Source organism: Anas acuta, chromosome 2, assembly GCF_963932015.1.
Source record: "Anas acuta chromosome 2, bAnaAcu1.1, whole genome shotgun sequence".
NCBI classification, from domain to species: Eukaryota; Metazoa; Chordata; class Aves; order Anseriformes; family Anatidae; genus Anas; species Anas acuta.
The window spans coordinates 52,709,089-52,731,964 of record NC_088980.1 but is presented as its reverse complement, the minus strand read 5'-3'; the positions used below and the strand labels follow the sequence as shown (position 1 = coordinate 52,731,964).

The 22,876-nt window shown below is 50.6% G+C and overlaps 1 protein-coding gene across 15 annotated transcripts in view; it reads left to right on the top strand.

Annotated features, from left to right (window-relative positions):
- The window catches only part of ATXN1 (ataxin 1), a 196,213-nt gene that overhangs the window by 164,381 nt on the left and 8,956 nt on the right, over positions 1–22,876 (top strand). For all 15 annotated transcript variants that reach the window (XM_068674779.1, XM_068674791.1, XM_068674776.1 and 12 more), the window contains one exon: positions 15,893–17,939. In XM_068674779.1, the coding sequence (XP_068530880.1) occupies positions 16,053–17,939 (1,887 nt within the window). In that variant the 5' untranslated portion in view covers positions 15,893–16,052. The remainder of the gene's footprint in view (positions 1–15,892; positions 17,940–22,876) is intronic.

The window sequence follows — 22,876 nt, the reverse complement described above, 5'->3', positions numbered from 1 at the left end:
GCCCTCGGATAAAGCTCTGAAGCTGCTTACTGGGGAAAGTTTCACACTCTCCATTTTCTTATATGGGATTTTTGCCTCCACGTCCAGCCATGCCCAGCACATTTGGAGCCTCAGTGGCCCAGCTGAGCAGAAAGCTCCAGCCTGCCCTGAAGCCAGGTCCCTGCCTGCTCTCAGTGCCGTGACCAGCAGCAGGCTGGTTCCCCGAGGTCTCAAGTTAATAGGTGCTCAAAGCATGTGCTGGGTCAGGACCTAGAGAAACACCAGCTTTGATGTCTGCTCAAACGAGTTAGAGTCACTCAGGCAGCTGCAGTTTGCGCGAAGACAACCAGTGACAGATCTATATTGGAAACATCGTGTTTAGGTCTGGGCAAAGGTCTCTGCTAGGGAAAAAAATCATTACTAGATAAGGAAAAGATCTCAAAATTAAAATTGAGAATTATTTTGTTTATACTCTAAGGACTGGTATTTACTTTTATAGATTTGTTTATACAAGTTTTGAGGACAACTGCATTTTTATCTTATGAATCTACCCAACTCCCAGCAAACTCCCCTGGACAAATTCCTAAGAGTTTTCCTTAGGGCTATTGAAAAAAAAAAAAAAAAAAAAAAGAAGAAAAAAACCCCACAAATTTAGGAGGTGGAATGAGCATGCAAAATTGAATTTGCTTTTACCATACGCTGCTTTGGAGAGCCATGTTAGTGGCCAAGCAGCCTGCAATGTCTTGATGCCGTGCCAAAAAAAAGGTTTTAGGGAGGAAAAGTTCCCAGTGTGTCACTGGACAAGTCCCATGTTCATAGAGACTTGGACAGCAGTGGGCCAGACTGTGTGTGGCAAAATCCTGGAAGTGACAAACTTCACAGGGGTTTTACCTTTTGCTCCTCTGGAGCTGCAATTTCATCCATGCTTCTGAATTTCAGAGGTGTGCAGCCCAGTGGAGGACAGGAGCTGCGTTAGGAAGGATGGCTGCACACCTGCTGGTCTTCCAGTGTGTACCAGGTCTTGATCACAAACAGGGATAAATGGAAAAAGTCCAAACTGGGGTCTCCAACCCACTGCTTACGAGTTGACCTCGAGTGCTTTTGCTGTGCTTTGCTAGAGGCGTTGCACGGAGCGAGTGACAGATAATCTGCTCGCATGGTGCTTACGGCCCAAGTGGGTAAAATATCAAATGGAAACCAAGACTGATGCAGCATAAAATTGCAAGGAAAATATGGTAGGTTCGTAGAATTACGGTCCAACATCTCCTTTGGTCTTCAAAGAGTGCTCTTTATAGAACCTGTAAAAAAGCTGTTTGTTTTGGGATTTCTTCATTTAAAATCAGAATTTGGAAGTAGATGACAGGTGCTGAAGATTTCTTCTTCATTTCATTCAGTCATATATTTTCATTCGTTTCTTCTTGTATCTCTATTTTTTTTAATTTAGTTTTATTATTTCTAGTAACTTCTGTAAAAAGGCAGAACAGTGCTGGGGAGAGTTTGTGCTAATGGTTCATGATCGTAACAAGTATTTAGTCAGTTCTCTGCCATCGCTGAAAAACTGAATTCATCATCTCTGCAGAGTTACTTTGGACAAATAGCGGTGGTCAGCAGTGTGTTGTCAAGGACATGTCTAAACTGTGACCTACCACTAAATTGTTGTGATCTGAGAAGAAATGTCATCAGGAATCCAAATGCACCATCAAGGTGAACTCTGAAAGTGGCCAGGTGGGTGGAAGGAAGATGGTTTCTCTTCCTGTGTTAGTTAGATGAGGAAGCTTTTGGTGGGGAATGCGCTAGGTAACTGTGATTTAACCATAGTGGTTCGCCCTCCCAGTTCCAGTGGCACACACCCAGGGCCTGACGGCTGAGAAATGTGGCTGCAGCCAAGGGCTCCCGTTCAACACGTCGGAAAGGCAAGCTTTCTGCTTCGCTCTTTGTTTCTCCAGACTGGTTGAAGAGCTCTAGTGCTAGACTGCCTCTAGGGATTTATGTGAGTGGTCAGTTTGTAAAGCAGAGAAGAAAGTGATGAGAAACATTGATGGAGGTGCTGGAAGGATGCTTGGTGTCAACATCCTAGTGCTGTGGTTGGGTCGCTCATGCTTCAGGCCCAGGGCAAGAAGATGTTCCCCAGCTGGAGGCCACAGCACTTGGCTGCAATTCAGTCTCTGTGATGTTAAAAGCAGTTCTGGAGAGCACTGGGGTAGCATTTCATAGAATCACAGAATCACTAAGGTTGGAAGAGACCTTGAAGATCATCTGGTCCAACCATCCCCTTACCACCAGTGTCACCCACTAAACCATGTCCCTAAGCGCCACGTCCAACCTTTCCTTGAACACCCCCAGGGATGGAGACTCCACCACCTCCCTGGGCAACCCATCCCAATGCCTGACTGCTCTTCCTGAGCAGAAATGTCTCCTCGTTTCCAACCTGAACCTTCCCTGGCACAACCTAAGGCCATTCCCCCTAGTCCTGTCACTAGTTACCTGTGAGAAGAGGCCGACACCCAGCTCCCCACACCTTCCTTTCAGGTAGTTGCAGAGAGCAATGAGGCTCCTCTTCTCCAGACCAAACACCCCCAGCTCCCTCAGCCACTCCTCACAGGACTTGTGCTCCAGGCCCTTCACCAGCTTCGTAGCCCTGCTCTGGACACGCTCCTCCATGAGGTGATCCAGTTTGCACCCAGGCCCGTAAGTGGTGCATCTACAGGTGCGATCTCGCTTCCTCCCACTCCAGCTGTGACAGCATCCCCAGTGGCTTGTCAGGATTTCTGGGGGAAGCCCGTCCTTCATTTTGTCCCACAAAATGTTACATCCAACATGGGACATGGGACCCGGCGTGTCACCAGCCCGTCCTCGCTGGCCTCGTTTCTGACGGCAGCCCCGCACCCGGAGGGCGCTGCTCCACGGCGGATGGATGGCGGGGCTGTGAACAAAGACCGTCAGCTCCATCGCACCAGCTGGTTCTCTCAGCAGTTTTCACAGGAAGTGTGAAGAGAACACATTTCATGGGAGATATTTATCATTACCCTGTACTACTTAAATATAGCCTGTGTAGCAGGTTAGAGCTTGTTAGGCTTTTATCTTCTCGAGTCGGAGGATGATGTATTAATCCATGAGTGTTGCAGCCTCGAGTGAATTACAGAAAGTCATCTCCAGTGAGTAAAGATAAATGACATTTCGAAATTAACCCATTACATAGTCTCTTCCAATAAAGTGCTTACTGAAATATTAAATCCTAAATGAAGATGCTTCAGGTTTCAGTGGAATGTCAGAAAGACACTTAGACAAAATTCCAGTGCTGTCTTTCTGCTTTTTTCCTGGAAATTTCATTTTTCCTGAAAGGGTTGGGACTGACAGCCCCAGAGGACAAAGCCTCTATTAATCCATGGAGCAGGCAGAGGAGCTACGATGCGGGCTGCTCTGGCCTGTTAATGTGCTGCTGCCTTTGCTGAGAGAAGGGCAATCCCAAGGGATGCTGTGCTACCTTAGACTTTGCAGCATCTAACCTCAAAAAAAAAAAAAAAAAAGTTTTTCAGCTTGTTATCAACCTGCCCCTGCATCAATTCAGCTAGCTTTAACCATTCATTTACCCGCATATAAGGAGAGCTCCTGGGCAGTGCAGACCTGCTATAAATTTGGTAGGTCTTCCAGATCCGGCTTGGCCCAGGATACACCTTGAAGCAGGGCATTGCTCAAATATTTTAGGATTGAATGCAACAGTAATGCTGAGATTCACATTCAGCCTTCAGGCCTGGCAGTGCTGGTGGCCTCCAGGTTTGTTGCCCCGCACCAATATAACAAGGTTGCACAGAGGTAAAACCAACCCTGTTGTTTCAAAGCAAGCCACCCTGGTTTAAAATAGGGTGAGGTGCACCTGTGTAAGGTTCATACGGTTACAGCTGGTGAGGTTTCCTTTGGTGTAAGCATTCCTGTATAAGTATCCTTGTTCCAGGCTAACGTCTGCATGCATGGTAACAAAAAGCAGGAGCCCGAACGTTTTCAGCAATCCCTTCCTCCTGCACACCCCGTTGCTGTGGTGGTGGTTTTTATTCCCTAAACAGGGAACTGGCACGAGCTTGACAGCATCAGCTCACTTCAGAGAGGCTGCCCAGCAGTGATGCCTTTCACTTCCAACCTGAGCTGGCTTCACACCAATGACCCAGAGGGCAGAGCCTCTCTATCCCATTATCTCTCCTGTAAGTCATCAGGGCCGATTTCCCATTTTCTTTAAGTGCTTGCAGCTTGATGATAACAGAGAATTATTAAAGCTGTATAATATTAAATATGACGGTAATTAGATAATCTCCTGTAACTGCCAAACTGTGATCTTTAAAGACTGTTGTGTATCAGTGGTTTTTCCTTCTCTTGATGCTGAAGGACAGACTTCGTCTTCTCCGTTTCGCAAGGCGCTGCCACTGTATGAATATACCCTATGGTTGTGGAGGGAATTTGTTTCTGCTCATTTAATTGCTTTCAACCCCATCCCAGTTATAATTTTACTGCAAGGCTCTCGGCTACCGTCATGTGGAGGGTGTTTGGAAGACCAGCTCTGGCCTGTAGAAGCATCACGTGGGGTGCTGGGGGGCTTCCAGCAAGAGAGGGCTTACGGGTTTGGTTCTGCAGTTGGCTCAGGATGTCCTTTTGAACAAGCCTGATACAATAACATACCCAAATAAATTTGGGACTTGAGGTTCCTGGATGTCATAGAGGTGTTACGGAAGCAAAATTAGGTTGGCACTTACGGAAATCTTTGGCTTATCGTTGTAGAAGGAAAGTTTCTGAAAGCCTGATTTGCTCTTTACAGCTGTTTTCATAGGGACATCACCGGTGTGCTACCGCTGTGGTTTGGGTTATTGAGAAATTCCTGCTCTAAGGAAGGCCTGATCTTGTTCCCATTGCAATAAATGACTACTAGCCTGCAGAAGGGAGCAAGACTTACGGTAGTAACTCTCAAAAGGTGTTTTAGTTTTATTTTCTGGTCAGAATCACCTGGTGGCAGCAACTCTGCCTCCGATGACCACGTTGAACATGAGCAGGCTGCCCACCATTCCTGCACATGTGCAAGGAAGCACTGTCAGGCCCTTTCATCACATGTTTAAGTGGTTAAAATGGGAGTAATGCAAAAAAAGTCAACCTCAAGAAGATACTGCAGATGGGAATTAGTGCCCTGATGTGCCTGCCAGCCTTCTCAGTGTGTTTGCCACAGGCTTAAGTGGGTGGTGGTGGCAGTGGGGAACAGACAGGACAGAGCAAAACTTTTTTGTAGGCATCAATAGGATGAACACCAGATAGCCATTTCTAATGGAAGGCTGTACTGGTGCACTTCTGCTGTTCTGGGCAACAGGGAGAGGGGTGTTAGCCCCAGCACTTCCCTGGTTTTAGTGCTTTTCTCCCAGAGCCAGAAATGAGTACTTGCACAGTCTCCTTTCTGACTCAGTCTCATGCTGTTAGCTGGTGATAGTGGCATTTTAACTGATACTGAAGCAGGGACAGATACTAACATTTAAGACCAAGAGAGAATGACAGAAATGATAAAGTGAGGAGAATAAAGAAGGCAAATGCTGAAACAGTAGTTCAATAAGGAGCAGAGTGTGGGGGGAAATAATTTTAGACCAGAACAGTAGAAAAACTACTTGGCCATAGACTGAAGATTAGGAAAGCCACCATTTCTCATCAGACCAGCCAGGTTTTGAGTCTAAGCTGCTGAGCAACAAGAGCAACAATTTTCCTCTAGTCTGATCCTGTGTCTTTTAATTAACTGGGCTTGTCATCCACATCGTCGAGATTTTGATGTGAGTGGGAGCTCATCTCTGTTGATTTGTTCAACACTTCGCATGCAGAAGGCAGCAGCTGCTGCTGGTGATCCCAGGGCTGATTTGTCTGCAGCTTCCCCTGGAAATGTTCCTGTAAACCCAGTAAGCTGTGTGAGGAGGCACCCAGGCTAATTGGAGCGTTAGGTCCTTGCAGTAGGTGGTGCACAAGTGTTTTCTGGTGGCTTTCTGTCAGCTTGCAGTTCATCTGTGACACATGTGGGGCTTTGATGTGTCCAAGGAGTGCACCTACCTTGAAGAAGCATTATGCTTGGGTGCTCAGTGGGGACGGGCTGCAGGTTACGGTGTTTCCAGAGTGCTCTGCATCCCCCCTGGGCTCTCCCATGCCTTACACTTGAGGTAGCAGCTACCACGGACCTAAGCAGAGGTGCTGGGCAGGGTCTTGACCTAGGTGGTACAGCCGAGTTACCATTTGTGTTACCCCCACGCCCGTAGCTCCTTAGGAGAGTGCTTTCAGCACAATTGTGCTGACTGGTGTCAGAAAGTGCAGCTGTCAAAATTGCTTGCTAAAGTCTGCCGTTTTTGAGAGTCTTCAACATTTCCAGGGAGTAAGTGTAACGAGCGTGTTCCCATCCTTGCCAGCAGCCTGCTAGTGCCCTGAAGTTGTGGTAGCAATGGTGCTTGCTATGAGGTAAAGCTTGTAGTGGCGCAGTCCCTATGAGTTTGGGCTGCCAGAAGATCTCCTCATTAACCCATTTCTCCAAACACCAAAACGCCGGGGGAGCCTCAGCCTGACAGCCCAGCAGTCCTGCCGTGTGCCCCGTCTGTTAGCCGTGCCTGCAGCTTTCAGCTCAGGCAGTGTACCTAAAGATGTGTCTTCTTCTCTCCCTTCTTCCACGCTGAATGGCACAGACCAGCAGCTACGGGCTCTGCTGAGATGCTACAGCCCCTTCAGCCCCGTTTCATCACACAGCAGTTCCCTTCCCTCTATTTCTCCTTTTCCCTCGCATTAAGCCGGTGCGGTAGCTGTCATCACAACCCGGCTGTACATCAGAGAAGATACAGTGCTGTTTCAGCAGCAATCCGAGCCAAAAGGAAGGATTTCACAGGCAGAGTTTAACCCATGGGCAGTGAGTTGAACGGTGCCGCCACGGAAGAAGAAAGGCTCCTTTTCCACTGCAGCTGATGGTTTTTTTGCCAGCCGGGAGCAAGGATGTGAATTTTCGTACGCACGGGTAATCAACGTGGCAATGTTTCAAAATGCGTTTCGGTAGGTCTTGCCCCAGCTAGGAAAAGATTTAAATCTAATTAGAAATCAGAGCTAGGAGGAAGTAACATTTCTGCCCGTGAGAATTTCCAAGTTCTTAAAAAAAAAAAAAAAAAAAAAAGTCTCATGCTTTAATGGGAGGAAAACTTGAAAAAAAAAAAGAGATAAAGTGAAAATCAGATAATAGGTTGACATTTTTTATAGCTGTAAAGCCGTACAACTAGTCCTGTAGCTCTGTATGCTAGCTGGAAGATAATTTCAATTCACACCAAATCTCTCTCACTGCTGTGGCATGCTCTTTAATTGTATCTTTATTAAAAGCATGAAAAAACCCCTTTGTTTTGAGCCCAAAAATGGATATATATTTTTTTAATATTACTGGGAAAGTATTTAAAAATAGAAATCCATCAGTTTTCTCCAAATCTAAATGCATTCAAGCATCTTTCCCTCCAACAGGTTCCGGTTTGGAAACAAGCATTTCCTAATCCAAGTTTTCCTTGAAAAACTCCTGCCATTTCTATTAGAAACCATTCATTTTTAGTTGATTTTGACCCGAGGGCACCAGTGACTGTGCAGCTTATTTCAGTTTTAGTTTTGCTAGCCGCACGGCAGAGTGTGGTCAAGATTTTTCCTCTTCAGCAGTCAAAGAAGTTGTGACCAGTGGCGATGTTTGAGTCACCCTGGTTGTATGAGCTAGTGGTTATTCTGTGTTTTTCTAATGTGTCTGTTGTACCAGAGAGATTATGCATCATCTCTTGCAGTAGTTGTTTCTCATTTCTAAGAAAACATAACTTCAATTTGTAAACACAAAACGGAGAACAAGAAAAAAAAAAAAAAAGAAGAAGAAACAACGTATTTCATATCTAGCGTAAGGAGTCTCCAAGTCAAAAACCACATGTGAAAAAGAAACCAACCCAGACCAGCCTAGCAGATGTAACATCATTACACATTATGCATTCAGAAGAAAAGATCAGAGGAGGCAGAGAGTGGCAAACGAATCAGATACTGAAGAATCCCTCAGTCCAGTGCTAAATGAGTGTAAATAATAGCAGAAAAAAAAAATCTCTTTTCCTTTTCACCATAGGGATGGCAGTGGTGCGTGATGTTCCCATGGCCGGGGGTGAATGGCAGAGCAGTGGGACACCTCACATCCATCACTTCGCTATCACTGCCGAAGTTGGTGAGTGAGCCCCGCAGTGTGTCTGGGAGCGACTGCCAGTGTCCCCTGCTCATCCTTTTTGGAGCTGGCCTCTTGGTGAGATGAGGCGGTTTTTGCAAGGGATTCCCCAGGGAGCTTTCTTCTCCCAAGAAATTCTCCCTGGTGGGTTCTGCTCTGCACTGGGAGGATCTGAGCCTGTTTTAACTGTTTTCTTCTCTGGGAGAGCAGCGCCCGAATGCCGGTTTGAAGAGCAGCGCACAAAGGTTTTGAGCACTCAGACCCCCAGCTGAATCTCATTCCCTTCCCCTGATTTAGTGAGAGTGCTTCTGTGAAACGTCCTTAGCTGATGCAGAAACTGAAATCCTGTCATTAGTGAGGCACGGCTGGTTGGAGAACAGGCTTTGCACTAGGTGTTGCCTTAGCCCCCGTCTAGGGGGAGCACTTCAAAGCCCTGCAGGCAGCAACCACCGAAACGTGTTGGCAAACTGCAATCAGACGTGTCTGTCGTGATAAAAAGGATGATACACTTTTGCTGGGTGCTGTGCAAAAAAGCTGCCCGAGCTTATAGGAAAGCCTTGGCAGTAGAGGATGCACAGGTATGAGCAGGATTCATTGGCATGGGTCCGAAGAGTGCCAGTAAAGCCTGGATCCCAAATATCATGTGTTGGTGCTCGATGGGCACCAGCAAGTTGTACCTGGTGTCTATAACGGGATACAGTGGATTCAGAAGGTCAACACCAGTCCACTGGTATTAGGAATAAAACGCTGGAAAGGCGACTTTCTGTGCTGAGAAAGCTCTGAAGTCCCCCTTTGTAGCTGAGTCTAGGGAAATAGGTGTTAAAGGAGCCCCTACCTTCTGATTGCCTCTGCCCCACTTTATGGTTCAGCCCAGTGGATGCCGCTAAAGCCATCAGCTTTGAAGAAGGGATCAACGTTTCTGTTTCAGACTGTTTGTATAAATAGGCAGCTGCTTGAATATGCTGAAGTGTGAGGAATGCGAGCAGAGCGTGGTAGGAGCGAGTGGAAATCTCTAAGAAATACCACTGAATACATTGGACCACAGTTCAGCATTTTTTATGGGCGTCATTTGCATTTATCCTGTCAGCGCAGGCTGGATGAATGGAGGTACAATAAATGATACGCACAATCTGAATTTTTCACTGTGTGCCTGAGACTCGGTTCTGTTTCTCCAGCAGAAAAAGACGATTTTTTTTCCCATCGTTTCGGGGATTAGGTAAATCCCATGAGTGATGACAACAGACAGAACTGGGGCTTGCAGAGACAGAGAAGGGAAAATATACTTGACACTTGTGAGAAGTGAACTCTGAGCTGGCGGTGCGGTTAGACACGCCAGCCTCATTTCAGGACGCTGAAATATTGCCTGCTCATCCTCCTGCCTTGAATCACGAAACCCCACAGCTCTTCTAGTGCTCCTTTCAGAGGGAGAAGCGAAGTGATTCATGCGAAGAAGCAGAACGGCTCAGACCACATCCCTTTTATTTATCTGGACTGCACCAGAACCTCTGCCAAACTTTGGATCATTTGGGATAAAGTGACCGTAGCATCCCGACGCTGCTTTTGTTTTCTTACTCGGGTTTATGAGCATCCTTCTGGTGGCTTGCTTTAAAACGCTTACAGCTACTCCTGGTGTCAGAAGCAACCCCTCACTGGCACTGTGGGAGATGCAGCACCTCTCCCCTTCCCTTGATGCCCAGCCTGGCTCACCAAGTGAAACTCTTCACAGCAAGGCAGCGCAGACTCTCCAGGCCTGCTTTTTGGAACAGTCATAAAGCAGCTTCCTTGTAGCTTGCTGGAAAAAAAAAAAAAAAGCTCAGTGAAAGTCACTCTGGTGACAGCTAGAGGGAAGAAATAACGTTCCTCGCAAACTTACATGGGAAGGATACGAAAAACAAGCGCAAGAGCGGTGCAAGGGAGGGGATTCTTATTTGGTGCCTGAGTGCTGGAGGCTTGTGGAAAGTCTCCGTGTACAGATAGGGGGGCCAAATGGAGATTTCCATCACCATTTGCTCTTAACATTGGTTGTGTGATGCTTCCCCTCTTCCTTTTCTTTTTCTTTATTTTTTTGGTTGGTTTCTTCAGGTTTTTTTTTTCTGCTTCATTCCCTTCTGCTTGGATTAAGCTGTGCTTATATGCGGTATGTGCAAAAGAAAGGGCAGGATCCTTACAGCAAAAAGAGCTGAGTCGATCCTGCCACGATTCCTATTTTTTTTTTCCCCCAAATAACCCAATCAATTAACCAGCCCGTTGCTCTGGGGAGGTACTCGACTTGCCGCTTGCTGGCAGCGCTGACTTTCGGGGCTGCTCTCAATCCCATGCTCTCCGCAGCCAGCACCTGCCCCCAGCGCAGCTGCCGAGCCCTCGGTGCTTTTGGGGAGGTTGTGGCAAAGGCACGCGTGCACCCAGGTCCCGTGCACACCTATAATAAATAAATAAAATAAATAAATAAAAACAGGCGGGGCAGTGCCTCCTCGCACGCCCTGACAAAAGCCGGGTCGCCCTTCTTCTTCCAGCCCCTGCGGCTGCCGCGAGCGCGCTCCTTGCATGCACGGCGCTGGCTATTTGCCAGGTTTAGTATCAATTTATTTTTTGAATGAATGAGTGAATGAATGAATGAATACCTGATTAAGTTAATGAAGCTGAGGCAATGGTGGGAGGGAGTGACTTGGCTGCCGAGTGCGCGGAGAGCGATCTGGCAGCGCAGGAGACTTGCATAACGCTTCGCAGCTCCGTGCTGCGCTCCCTGTGAGCCGCAGGGGAGGGCTGCAGTAATTACCCGGCTTAACGAGTGAGCCCAGCCGCAGGTAGCTCGTCACCCTTTGGTCCATCTCGCTGGTGTCGGGGAGTCACTTGGCTCTGCACCTCGGGTTTCCAGATGGGTAAGGTGCTTTCACAGGAGCGATTGCAGCGGGGAGCAGGCGTCTCCGTGGCTGCTGCAGGAGGCCCGTTCAGCCGTCCAGGCTGTGATTCACTGGACACACACGTCCCATGGAGGAATTCTTTTAGTTCTTGAGCTCAAAACTCCTGTATAAATAACCTTTATGGGAGTCGTGTGATTTTTTTTTTCCCCCCTTCTTCAGCTGTCTGGGAGAAGGGGAGCAAAAGGTTTCCTTGTATCTGCTTTTTGTAAGAAAAGTCATTTTTAAATCCTTCCAGTTCTTTTTTGTTTGCTGTTTAAAGCAAGCTCTTCCTGGCAGTCCCGGCTGGTGCATACCTTTGTTTCTCACATACTTAAATTAAGAGTACTGGCACTGCATGTTAGCACACCGCCTTCGTTTGTCAGCGTTCCCTGCTTGAGAGCAACGCTGATTTGCATTTGTAGTTGGAACGGTGTTTTTTTTAATTGCAACTGGAGCCTGTGACTGCGTATCCTGCTATGTGGCTATAAACCCGCATTATTTCATTTTCTTTTAATGGTTTTCTGCTCTGTCTTGTCAGAGAGAACAGTCGGGGCCATCTCACCCTTGCTGTGCTGGCCTCAGATGAGTGCCACTGGTGATGAATTTGGCTCTCTGTGCCCGTTTTCCTGTTTTATCCGCCTGCCTTTCTGCCCACGGATCGGGAAGGAGTCGTTTCATGGCACAAAGTGCCATTCCCAGACTTGCCACAAAGTTGGGAACTGCGACCTTTTTTTGTGTTTGTTTTTTTCTTGTGTTTTGCCTGCATGGATTAGTGTGCGTGCTGTCCCCTCGGATGTTCACGTTGCCAGCTTCAGGGGCCGTGCAGGACCAGCGTGGGTGATGCTGCAGGGCATGCCCATGTGGAGCTGACTCTGAATTAAGAAGAAAAATGAGTTAACTGGAGAAAAAAAAAGAACAGATGAATGGGATGCTGAAGTTGCTCTCCCGTGCAGGATGACCTTCCCGATCCGTCCTGGGAGCTGAGCTCTCACGCTGCCCCGTTACATGGTGCGTGCTGGTGTCACGGTCTGCATCTCCAAAGGGCTGGGAATGCCCCCAGGACCCACGTTTTTTCGTGGGGATCACAGTCATCCCTCCTGGAGACAAAGCCAGGCGTCTTCCTCATCCGTTCGGCCTTGTATGTGGAAGGGAGGTTGCTCCCAGCCGCATGGGGCGAGACCTGTGCGACGTGATCCAAATGTGTTCGTGCAGGCACGGCAGTTTCTGTCACAAGTCAAACCCAGCGGCGAGTGGGCGTTGCTGCATTCAGAGCCGCTCGTGAAGTTTTCAATGGAAAATCGTGTAGGCAGCTGCCATTGTAGCTGGGCACATTTCAGATAAATGAAAAACACCAACAAAGTAATTTCTGTATTATAGCGGTTCATAAATGAACTCCGCTCGCTCATTTCAGCTGCAGAAATGCCTCGGGGGGATTGGTGTAAGAGTAAAGGCTTTTCTTGTGCAATTATCAGCCGGGCTGGGCCTCCAAATCTGAGGTCCTGCAGCTGGCGGCCGGCTGTGAGTCGCATCTGCCCCTCGTGGAGGGCCGTAGGGGGGCTGCACCTCTCCTTCCTGGGCATGTGGGGCTGGAGGAGCTCAGGTTGCATCGGGAGCCCGAGAGAGCTGAGGCCGTTTCCAAAATCCCGTCCCTGGTGTCAGATGATTAGGTGGGAAATCCCACGGTTAGCTAAAAAAAGTAAGTTTCTGCTCTTGTGGGCTGCAGGGAGAAGCCGGAGACCTCGAGACCGAAAGGCCTCGCACAGCAGAAGGGCAAGCTTAAAAAAAAAAAACACATAAAGAAAAGGCAAAAAAAACCCTCCACCTTTATCATTTTAAGAAATCTGCTGTGTGTGAGCCAGGACCGTGCATCGCAGGGGCGAGGAGGGGGGCCTGACTCACGGTGTCTGAAGCCAGGGTTTGGCTGCACGAGGCTGGGGATTTCTACGGGGCAGCGGGATTAGCAGAAAAGGGACTGGCCTCTGCTAATAACTTTTTGGGGAGACACAGGGGATAAATAAATAAATAAATAAATAACACCAGGTGGGGCAGTGCCGCCTGACAGAGAGGAGACCCAGTTTTTCTTACATTTGTTAGATGAAACAAACGGAAAAGCAGCGTTCTGGGAGACGTGGGGAGTTTTGAAGTGCCTTGCAGAGGCACGCCGGAGCTTTGCATGAAAAATGCACATCCTGAGCTCCAGTGAGCAATCCCTTCGGGACCAGAGCAAACCCAGCTGGTGACTCCTCCAAGTGATTATTTTTCTGCCTTAAGCCTTTCCAGGAATTTGAGTGTGGGCAGGCTGCCAGTGGACACTGGCCGTCCAGACACTTTAGCAATGTTCCCTGTGCACGAGCTGCCAGAGATACCAAAGTCCAGCTGCTGCCCCTGATCTCTTTGTCCCCTTTACCTTCCTCGCCGTAATTACGCCTGCACGCACGCACGCCCTTGTGTGACACGCGCCTACAAAGTGGGCGCAAAAAAAATCACCCAGTGCTTGCTGCTGTTCGGAGCATCTTGCAAAAAAGCATGCGAATAATAAAGTCTTCCCCTCAGCGCGTAAGGCAGGCGCTCATCTTTCTAGGGCAACCAGCAGAGAGAGGTTTCACCACGCCTCGTACCTCTTCCCTGAGATGCTCCAGCTCGTCTGCCTTTCAGTGCTCCCCGAGCAAAACCAGCCCTGCCTTATCTCTGCTGCGGGAGCTTGCGTTGTGCTGAAGACTCATCGTTGCGCTTCTAAGTCTTGGGGCAGAAATAGGCTGGGTTTTGCCACACATTTGCATCTCTGCAAATCCAGTCTGATGTCTGCTGGAGTTCAGGGTCTAACCATGGAGTGCTCGGGCTTGGGAAAGTGGGGCAGGCTTCACCGCTCTGCCGCCGTCTCCTCCTCCGTCTCCGTTCAGCTTGTTCATTCCTCCTGTGCTCTCCGGGAGATTTTGGGTAGCCCTTTTGTTGCCGGTGATGATGCAGAGAGCCGTAAGAAATATTAACAAAAGGAAAAAAAAAAGAAAAAAGATTTAGCGTGTGGTATTTTTGAGGAATGTTAGCTTTGACTTTGGAGGCTACCCAAAACTCCGCGGTTCAATCCTATTTAGCAGAACAAAACCTTCGCTTCAGCTCCCACAAAGTGAAAGCTCACCAGGTCGCACAGGGCAGCACAGCAGCAAATTTAAAGGGGGGAAGCTGCGTCCCAATGCCTCAGACTTTTGGAACAATGGGGTTTGGGCGAGACCCCTTTGCCCATTGCACCAGCAGGGTCTGGCCCTGCCCAGTCCCGCACACAAGCCCCCTTCGGCTGCGGTGTGTGATGTGTGGGCACTCGCTGTGTAGGGCCAGCTCTCTGCCTCCATCCCACATCCCCATTTTCCCCTCGCAGCGCCCGTGGATGGTGTGAGGGAGCGGTGCGAGCGCCCCGGGCAGCAGCTGCCGGCTCTTATCTGGCAGAGCCGCCCGCCCGGGGCAGAAGACTACAGTGAGCTAAACTTAACTAAGGATGACTGCGCAAATGTGAGCTCGGCGGTTTTATTTTTAGTCGGACTTAAAAATAAAAACCCGTAAGTCATGTGTAAGATAATAATTTTAGCTGTTGCCAAGACACGGCGAGCAACTGCGAGGACGAGGACGAGGAGGAGGGGGAAGACCCCTGCGGATCGCAGGGCACCCCCGAGTTCAGGGAGCCTTCCTTCCGTCCTCCCCCCGGCCCAAAAGCCAGAGAATCTGCCCCAAAACGTTGGGTCCTTTAAGCAGCCTTTGCCCGAAGCTGCAGCTGATGGGTGTGCTGGTTTTTCTCCGCTTACCAGCCCTGCGCTAATGCGTGGCAGCTGCGGAGCTGGTGGAGGAAAAACAACAAACTGTTTTTGTAGGGTCTGTGTGGCTGTTGGCGTTTGGTTACTGCTTATCAGGTTTTAGGGAATGGAATAATTCACTCAAGGCCGATTGTATCAGACATTTAAATGCCTTAGACTGCTGCTGGATTATGGCAGCTTGGAGGACCACAAACGTAAGGAATGCTCTTAAAGACAGGTTTAATCTTTGCTTAATATGTCTTCAAAGCACTGCGTGCACACATAAACATCGGGCTTATTGTTCATTAGGAGTGAGGCAACAGGGAAAGAAATCCCCCAAAGGGATATTACTTGCCATAAGATAGCTATCGGTACTGCTGCTCAGCATTCACTTTAAAGTGGCTTGTAACCCGTTCCCATCTTCTTCCCCCTTTTTCCTTTCACGTAACACACGCTTTTCTTGCAGGGATGCCTGTCGTGCGTGAGATGTAGGGTTTGTAAGAACCCATGCTCTCTGACCTTCCAGACCAGCCAGAAGTATGGGGGGAAACTGGGGGCTGGACAGCGAGTGGGCAAAAAAACTTTCCATAACTTTTGTTACGAGGCCGGGCAAGGCAGGAGCTCCTGGTTTCGGGCAGGTCAGGACTTGGGATAGCCGAAGTCACCAGGGTTTTCCTGATGGAGGGAAGAAAGCAAGCTGACGAGACATTGTGGGCAAGCCCCTAGGAGCTTGCTGCTAAATCTGACACCCGATGGTCAGAGAGTTTCTGACCTGCCTGCGGTTTTAATCGCTTTCATGATGTGCTCATGGACGTGCCCAGGATTGTAGCTGCTGCTTACAGTGCAGCTGTCCGCTGCTCCTTGACACGAGAGCAGCGATGCCCGGCTGATTTTGTTTTTCCAGCCCTTTTTGTCCTCTTTCTCGGTTGCTGGTTGGGGGTGTCGGCTTGTTTGTTCCCATTTCCCAGCGCTGATGGTGTGGTTTCCCCCCTCCCTCGCCCACCCTCTCGTTGCAGAGTCCAGAGGAGCTGTCGGAGGATCGTGCTCACAGGGAGATGATTCCCCATGAAGTCACTGGATCCCTGGCAGAAATCAAATGTGACTTTCCGTTTACCAGACTGAAACCAGAGCCAGCCAGACAGTGAAGCAAGCACAGTGGAGGGGGGACGGCGAAAGATGAAATCCAACCAAGAGCGGAGCAATGAATGCCTGCCGCCCAAGAAGCGAGAGATCCCCGCCACCAGCCTGCCTTCGGAGGTGAAGCCGGTCCTGCCGAACGACAACCACCGCGCCGACAACCTAGCATGGCTCCCCGGCACGCCCGGCGGCCAGAGCGGCCTGGGGGCCAGGCACAGGCCCGGGGGGACGTCGGCGGAGGTGGGCTTGCAGCAGGGTTTGCACAAGCCGCCGCCACCGCCGCCGTCGGCGGGGCTGGACTATTCCCCGCCGAGCGCGCCCAGGTCCGTGCCGGCCCCCACCACGCTCCCCACCGTGTACTCGCCCGCGCTCTCCCAGTCCGGGACCCCCGTCTCCCCCGTGCAGTACACGCACCTGCAGCACACGTTCCAGTTCGTCGGGCCCCAGTACAGCGGACCATACGCCGGGTTCATCCCCTCGCAGCTGATCTCCCCGACCGCCAATTCGGCAACCGGCGCCGTGGCGGCGGCCACGGCGGTCGCAACCACTCCATCCCAGCGCTCCCAGCTGGAGGCTTATTCCACTTTGCTGGCCAGCATGAGCGGCTTGAGCCAGCAGGGGCACAAAGTCGAGCCGCACCTGGTTAGGACGCCCGGGCTGATCGCCGCCGGGTCCCCTCCGCCCGCCCAGCAGAACCAGTACGTCCACATCTCCAGCTCTCCCCAGAGCGCGGTCCGAAACGTCTCTCCTCCAACCATCCCGGTCCCCCTGCACCCCCACCAGACGGTGATCCCCCACACGCTCACCCTCGGCCCTTCCTCCCAGGTGGTGGTGCAGTACAGCGACGCCTCGCACTTCGTGGCGAGGGACGCCCCCAAAAAGCCCGAGAGCGGCCGGCTGCAGGCGATGCAGGCCAAGGAGGTACTGAACGGCGAGATAGAGAAGAGCCGGAGGTACGGCATTTCGCCCTCCGCCGACATGGGTCTGGTCAAAGCAGGCAATAAACCAGCTCCTCACCATTACGAGACCAGGCACGTGGTGGTGCACTCAAGCCCCGCCGAGTACGGCGCCCGGGATTCCTCAGGGGTCCGAGCCTCCGTCATGGTGGTCCCCAACAGCAGCACGCCCACGGCGGACATGGAGGTGCAGCAGGCCACCAACCGAGAGACCTCCCCCTCCGCCCTCAATGACAAGGGAAGCTTGCACCTCGGGAAGCCGGCCCACCGCTCCTACGCGTTGTCCCCGCAGCAGGCCCTGGGCCACGAGGGGGTGAAGGCGGTGGCCACGCTGTCCCCCCACACCGTCATCCAGACGACCCACAGCGCCTCCGAGCAGCTCCCCGTCGGGCTGCCGGCGACGGCCTTCTACGCCGGGACCCAGCCGCCGGTGATCGGCTACCTGAGCGGCCAGCAGCAAGCCCTGGGGTACCCGGGGGGGCTGCCCCAGCACCTGGTGATCCCCGGCACCCAGCCCCTGCTCATACCCGTCGGCAGCGCCGACGTGGAGCCGTCGGGCGTGGCGCCGGCGATAGTCACCTCGTCTCCCCAGTTCGCAGCAGTGCCTCACACATTCGTCACCACCGCCGTCCCCAAGAGCGAGGCTTTCAGCGCCGAGCCCCACACCACCCAGCCCGCCTACCAGGCCACCATGGTGCAGGCGCAGATCCACCTCCCCGTGGTGCAGTCCATCGCCTCCCCCGCCGCCGCTCCCCCCACGCTGCCCCCTTACTTCATGAAGGGGTCGATCATCCAGCTGGCCAACGGGGAGCTGAAGAAAGTAGAGGACTTGAAAACGGAAGACTTCATCCAGAGCGCGGAAATTAGCAATGACCTGAAAATAGACTCCAGCACTGTGGAGAGGATCGAAGACAGCCATAACCCAGGCATTGCTGTGATACAGTTTGCGGTCGGGGAGCATCGCGCACAGGTAATGGGGCCGCGCGCTGGTGGGGGGCAGCGGGGGGCGCCTCGTTGCGATCCGGTCATGGGTCCAAAAATTATCTGTCTGGCAGTGTTGGTGGAGCCATCAGGGGCACACTGGTGGCAAATGGTAGCCTCCTGGATGTCAAGTGGGTCTTTGTGGGGGACCAGGCTGCCCTCTTCCCTAATGTCCAGATTAAATTGCCACGGGACTCTGCTCAGTGCCTTCATGAGTCCAGGGGAAACATTTACGTACTCACTGGGAATGATGGGCAGGACTGAAAAATAACAGTCCTGGCATCACGCAGAAACATCCCGAGTCTAGGGGGCAAACCGAGACGCCGGGCAGCAAAGGGATTTACTGCAGTAAGGTCACACAGTGCGTTATCGTCACAGCCAAGGCACATGGGCCTAGCCGAAGGTCTTCATTGCCTGGTTAGGATTTCACATGTTGGAATAAATCCTGCTGTGCTTTATAGCTGGAGAACCCATAAGAGAAATTACACCATCTTCATGCTTTTTTATTCAAATACAAGATGGGTTAAGCTGTATGAGGGGATATATTTTGCATTCTTGTAGGTGATTTTGACCTTCCAGCCCATGAAGCTTGGGCTAGGTTCAGCGCAAATCCTACCCTTGAGCAATAGGTAGGCTGTGAGGTTGTGAATTTCCATGGCTTGGAGACAGCTTGGAGCTGTCTGGGAATGCTTCCACTCACACGTAAGTTACTGAAATGCTACAGAGTTTTACTGAGGCTTCAGTCGTGAGTGGTTTAAACACTGCGCAGCTCACATAAACTGTCTGTTCCAGGGAAATTTGGAAAGGAAAACCATCTAGGCGGCTGGTCAGGCCGTGCTTCTGACCTTTGTTTCTCACTGCAGGAAAAAATCCTGTAACTTTCCAAAGATACTTCTAGGTTAAGACCGTACTGATCACAAAGCATTATCCTATTGCTGCCCATTTTCTGAGCAATTTAGATTCTTCTCTACCGAGGCAGGAGCAGATCAGATACACCAGGTAGCAGCCTGGTTCCTAGAGGTATTCATTATTCGCAATAACGTTGTCACAAGTGCTCTCAGTTAGGTTTGAAATACAAGTGCTGCGAGCTGCAGCATTTGCAGCCACGAGGCAGCACCCTCGGTGATGGAGAACCAGAGGGAGCGAGAGGGCGAGAGGAGCTGGAAGTGTCCAGATCCAGCGAAGAAACCTAGGCTGGCAGTTTGGAGAAGAAAAACAAGCAGGTACGGCACAGAGGAGCAAGTCACACAAAAAAACCTTACAGCCGCAGCCGTCTGTGTCCCATCCTTCCCAACCTGCGCCTGCCTGGCAGCGGCTACATGCGACAGGTCCCGTTGCTCATGTCAGACGTGCAGGTAGTGTTTTTATCTCGTCTTGTTGCTGGATCTGCCAGCACAGCCGAGGTGCTGTGCGCTGGGCAGAGCGCCTTCGCAAGGGGTGGAGTGCCATCCTCTGGCAGAAAGCACAAACCCGCGCACCGCTCGCACCCAGCCCCGTGCCACCTTATGCAGAAGCCTATCAGGAGCGGGCTGACATCACCGCAGCCGAAATACTCCCCAGCTGTGCTTCCCACAGGGGATGCTTCCAGAACCGAGGGAGAGGAACGCAGAGATGTGATCAGGGCGAGGATTTCATTGAGGTTTCCTGCAGATCCCAGGCCTTGGGTCTCTTCCCGGATCAGCTGTGTGCCTGCATGGCAGGGGCTGCTCCGAGAGAGGGAGGGAGGGAGAGCATTTCTGCGTGGCTGAAGTCACCGCTGACCTCACCCTTGGCCCAGCGTGGCCGCATGGAAGCATTTAGCCCTATTAGCAGCCATGGGGCCGTCTTTACTCATTAGGAAATTGCCCCTGTGAAGGGGGATTATTCTTCCACTTCAAGGTATTTTGTCTCGGAGCTTAGGGCAGTGGCTCAGGGGTACCGCTACACTTCCACACTGACTCCCAAGCACCAAGGGAATATGCGATCTCTGGGAGGTCATCACAGCACTGATGATTTCATGCTTCCAGGCTCTGTGCAAGCGCTAGCTGATTTCCACACCAGCTGAGGGACAAAGGTAGGAGGTTATTTTTAGCTGAGCGTATCCAGCTCGCACGTAGGGAGGCACCACGCAGCTGCTATTGTACCACGGAGCTGCAAGCCCACAGCTGCTCCTCCCCGGCGCAGTGCTAAGGCAGAAAGAGGTCATCCTCCCACCTGCCCCCCTCTTCCAGTCACCGTGCAAATCCAGCCCTCTTCCAGGCGTGTAAAACCAGGAGACAATTAGCCCACCTGAAGCTGTACCCCTTTCCAGTGAAACAACTGCCCTTAGCCCCTGAGGGAAGCTAGGTTTCCATTTCGGGGCATCCGCGCTGGGGATGAGTAAGAAGTGAAACGAGTATCAAATGGATGAGAACCCAAAGTTCAGCGGTTATTCCTCTGAATTCAAGTTGCCTAAAAAAAACCTTGTGGATCTGAATCTCTTTGCAGTTCAACATATTATTCTTGTAATAACACGTACATCGTTATTACCTGTCCTTTCTTTCGCTGCCAGGAACAAGCGGAAGCTGGCAATTCACGTCCATTTCTGTTAAGGTCAAAACCCACAGGAGATGCAAAAGTAGTGCTCTGAAATGCTTGCTTTGAACCCTGAGTTCCAGCTCCCAATAATTTCTAAAATACAGCTTTAGAAAGAAAGACGAGCATACAGGTTATAACTTCCCTTTTCTTTTAAAACCAGAACCGTAGACATCAGAGATGGAGCAGTTCTGTAAGACCACTGACCTTGAAGCACCCCTTTTTGCAGTGACAGCACACCGAAGCTGCTCCAAATGCAGCCCTGGTGGGATGCTGAAGGCTTCGTGACAATTCCCGTGTCACCCCACACGTGCCAGGTCCCCATGGCCAGAGGTGCTGCTGCCTGCAACCCCGTAGATGTCTCAGAGGAGATGCACTCTTGTGAGGGCAGGTGTTGTTTGCAGTGGGGGGGAAATGAGGAGCTGTCGTCTCTATACAGCTCAGATACACATTGGTGCTCCTCATGTTGGTTGCAGCAGCTCTTCCAGCACGTGTCGTGGGTGTTCCAGCTCCAGCATGCATTTCCTGAGCAACCTGAATTGCCTCCCTCACCTGCTGAGTTTGGCTGAGAAATAAGATGATAAAGGGCTATAGAAAGTTACAGACACTCAGTGGCTGCAATGAGAAGTTTTGGGTGTTTCCATTAGTCGTTGTTCAAACATGAAAATAAAACAGTAACTTTGCAGTAGAGCCCAGTGTGCTTGAAAGGGACCAGCATTTTGGTTTCTGGCTTTATTGTCTTAATAGTTAGAAAGGCACAGAAACAAGTTTCACATTTCTTTGTCCCCTACAACAATCATGCCAAGATACTGGGGGAGGGAGCTTTTAAAATCAACTTTTCTAATTTGAATGCAGTGGTCGGGAGAAAATGTTACAGAGGTGTTCTCACTGCACTTTCACACTTGGAAGCTCTTTGTCTACTATTGATTGTAGAGAGTGGTTATGTTAAAATCCCAATTTAGCTGAATCCAGAAGCAGATAGCTAAAGCAGCGCTGCCAGAGCTGTGGATGCCCCATCCCTGGAGGTGCTCAAGGCCAGGCTGGATGGGGCTTTGGGCAACCTGGTCTGATGGGACGTTTCTCTACCCATGGCAGTTGAGTGAAACTGGGTGGTCTCTGAGGTCCCTTCCCACCCAAACCATTCTGTGATTCTGTGTCCATGAACACTGTGACTGGGTCATGGCAATAATGGCATTTCATTAGGGTTGTTCATAATCACCACCAGCAATCTGACTGATAGTTTCAGTGACTGACAGCTCAGGCGAGTGTTTCATATGCCACGTAAAACAAAAGTATGAGGTGCTGTGGAAGCGTGTTAACACCACAAGAAACTTTTGTTTCAGTGAATATAAAGTGCACGAGTATGTGTGATTCCCAAAGGCACAAATAGCTTTTGATGGGGTTGGGAAAGTACAAAAAGAAAGAAAAAAAATTACAGTAAGCAGGAAGGGAGAGAGAAAGGGGCGAGCCACAGCACTATCAATGAAAAACCCGTGCCCACCATATGGTTCATGCCTAGGGAAAAGCCTACAGCTCTGTGTAGACAATAGTTTCCATTTAAGTCCCTAAAAGATGCTGCATATCCACCGCCTCTCCCAGTCAGACCCCTTTCTGAGGTGAGTATGTATGGAATAGGACCACAAACCTGGGGCAAGTATTTCTGCAAATCCTGGCACTGGAGGATTTAGAGTGATCCTCCAGCAGCATGAAGCGGCAGGATTTCTGCAGTTACCTTGCCCCAGGTGCTCCATGGTTCATAAACCATGCCTAGGGCCGTGTCCCTGTCCAGTATTGCTGTGTACGTAGTTGGTTGTTGGCAGGCAGGTCCGGTCAGAAAAGTTTTAATATGGCACAAATTGATTTTCTGGGGGAGCAGGAGGGTGTTTTGTGCCTCTAAGCTACTGCTTTTGAAATTCCTCATGGAGTGGCTAATTTGCTGGGCAGTTGGAGTGTCAAAAGAATATATAAAGTGTTATTCATTAGCCTGACCATGTAGCATATATTTATTGGTGTCTTAAGGTTGGGGTTTCCTCAGCTGTCTCAGGAGCTGCAGTTGTCTGCTAGGACATGGCATGGGTTTAACTAGCTGAAAGAGCAGTCACAATCTCTTGGGAATCTTTGGCTTACCAGTCCTGGAGCCTCTGTCCCTGGGCTGTGGGACATCCCAAATCCAGTCCTCTGTGCAGATAAAGTGGTATTGAGGTGCTTGTGGCATCAGGTCCTCCAGGCCCACCGTCAGAGGCTTCTGGAGGAGTAGGTGGGAGAAGGGGATGAAGTGCTCTGGGTCACAGGACTGCTCGGGGAAGGTGGGGTCGTGCCTGCTGCTGGTACAGACACAGCTCTGTACCTACCCACGGCCTTCCCCTGTAATTC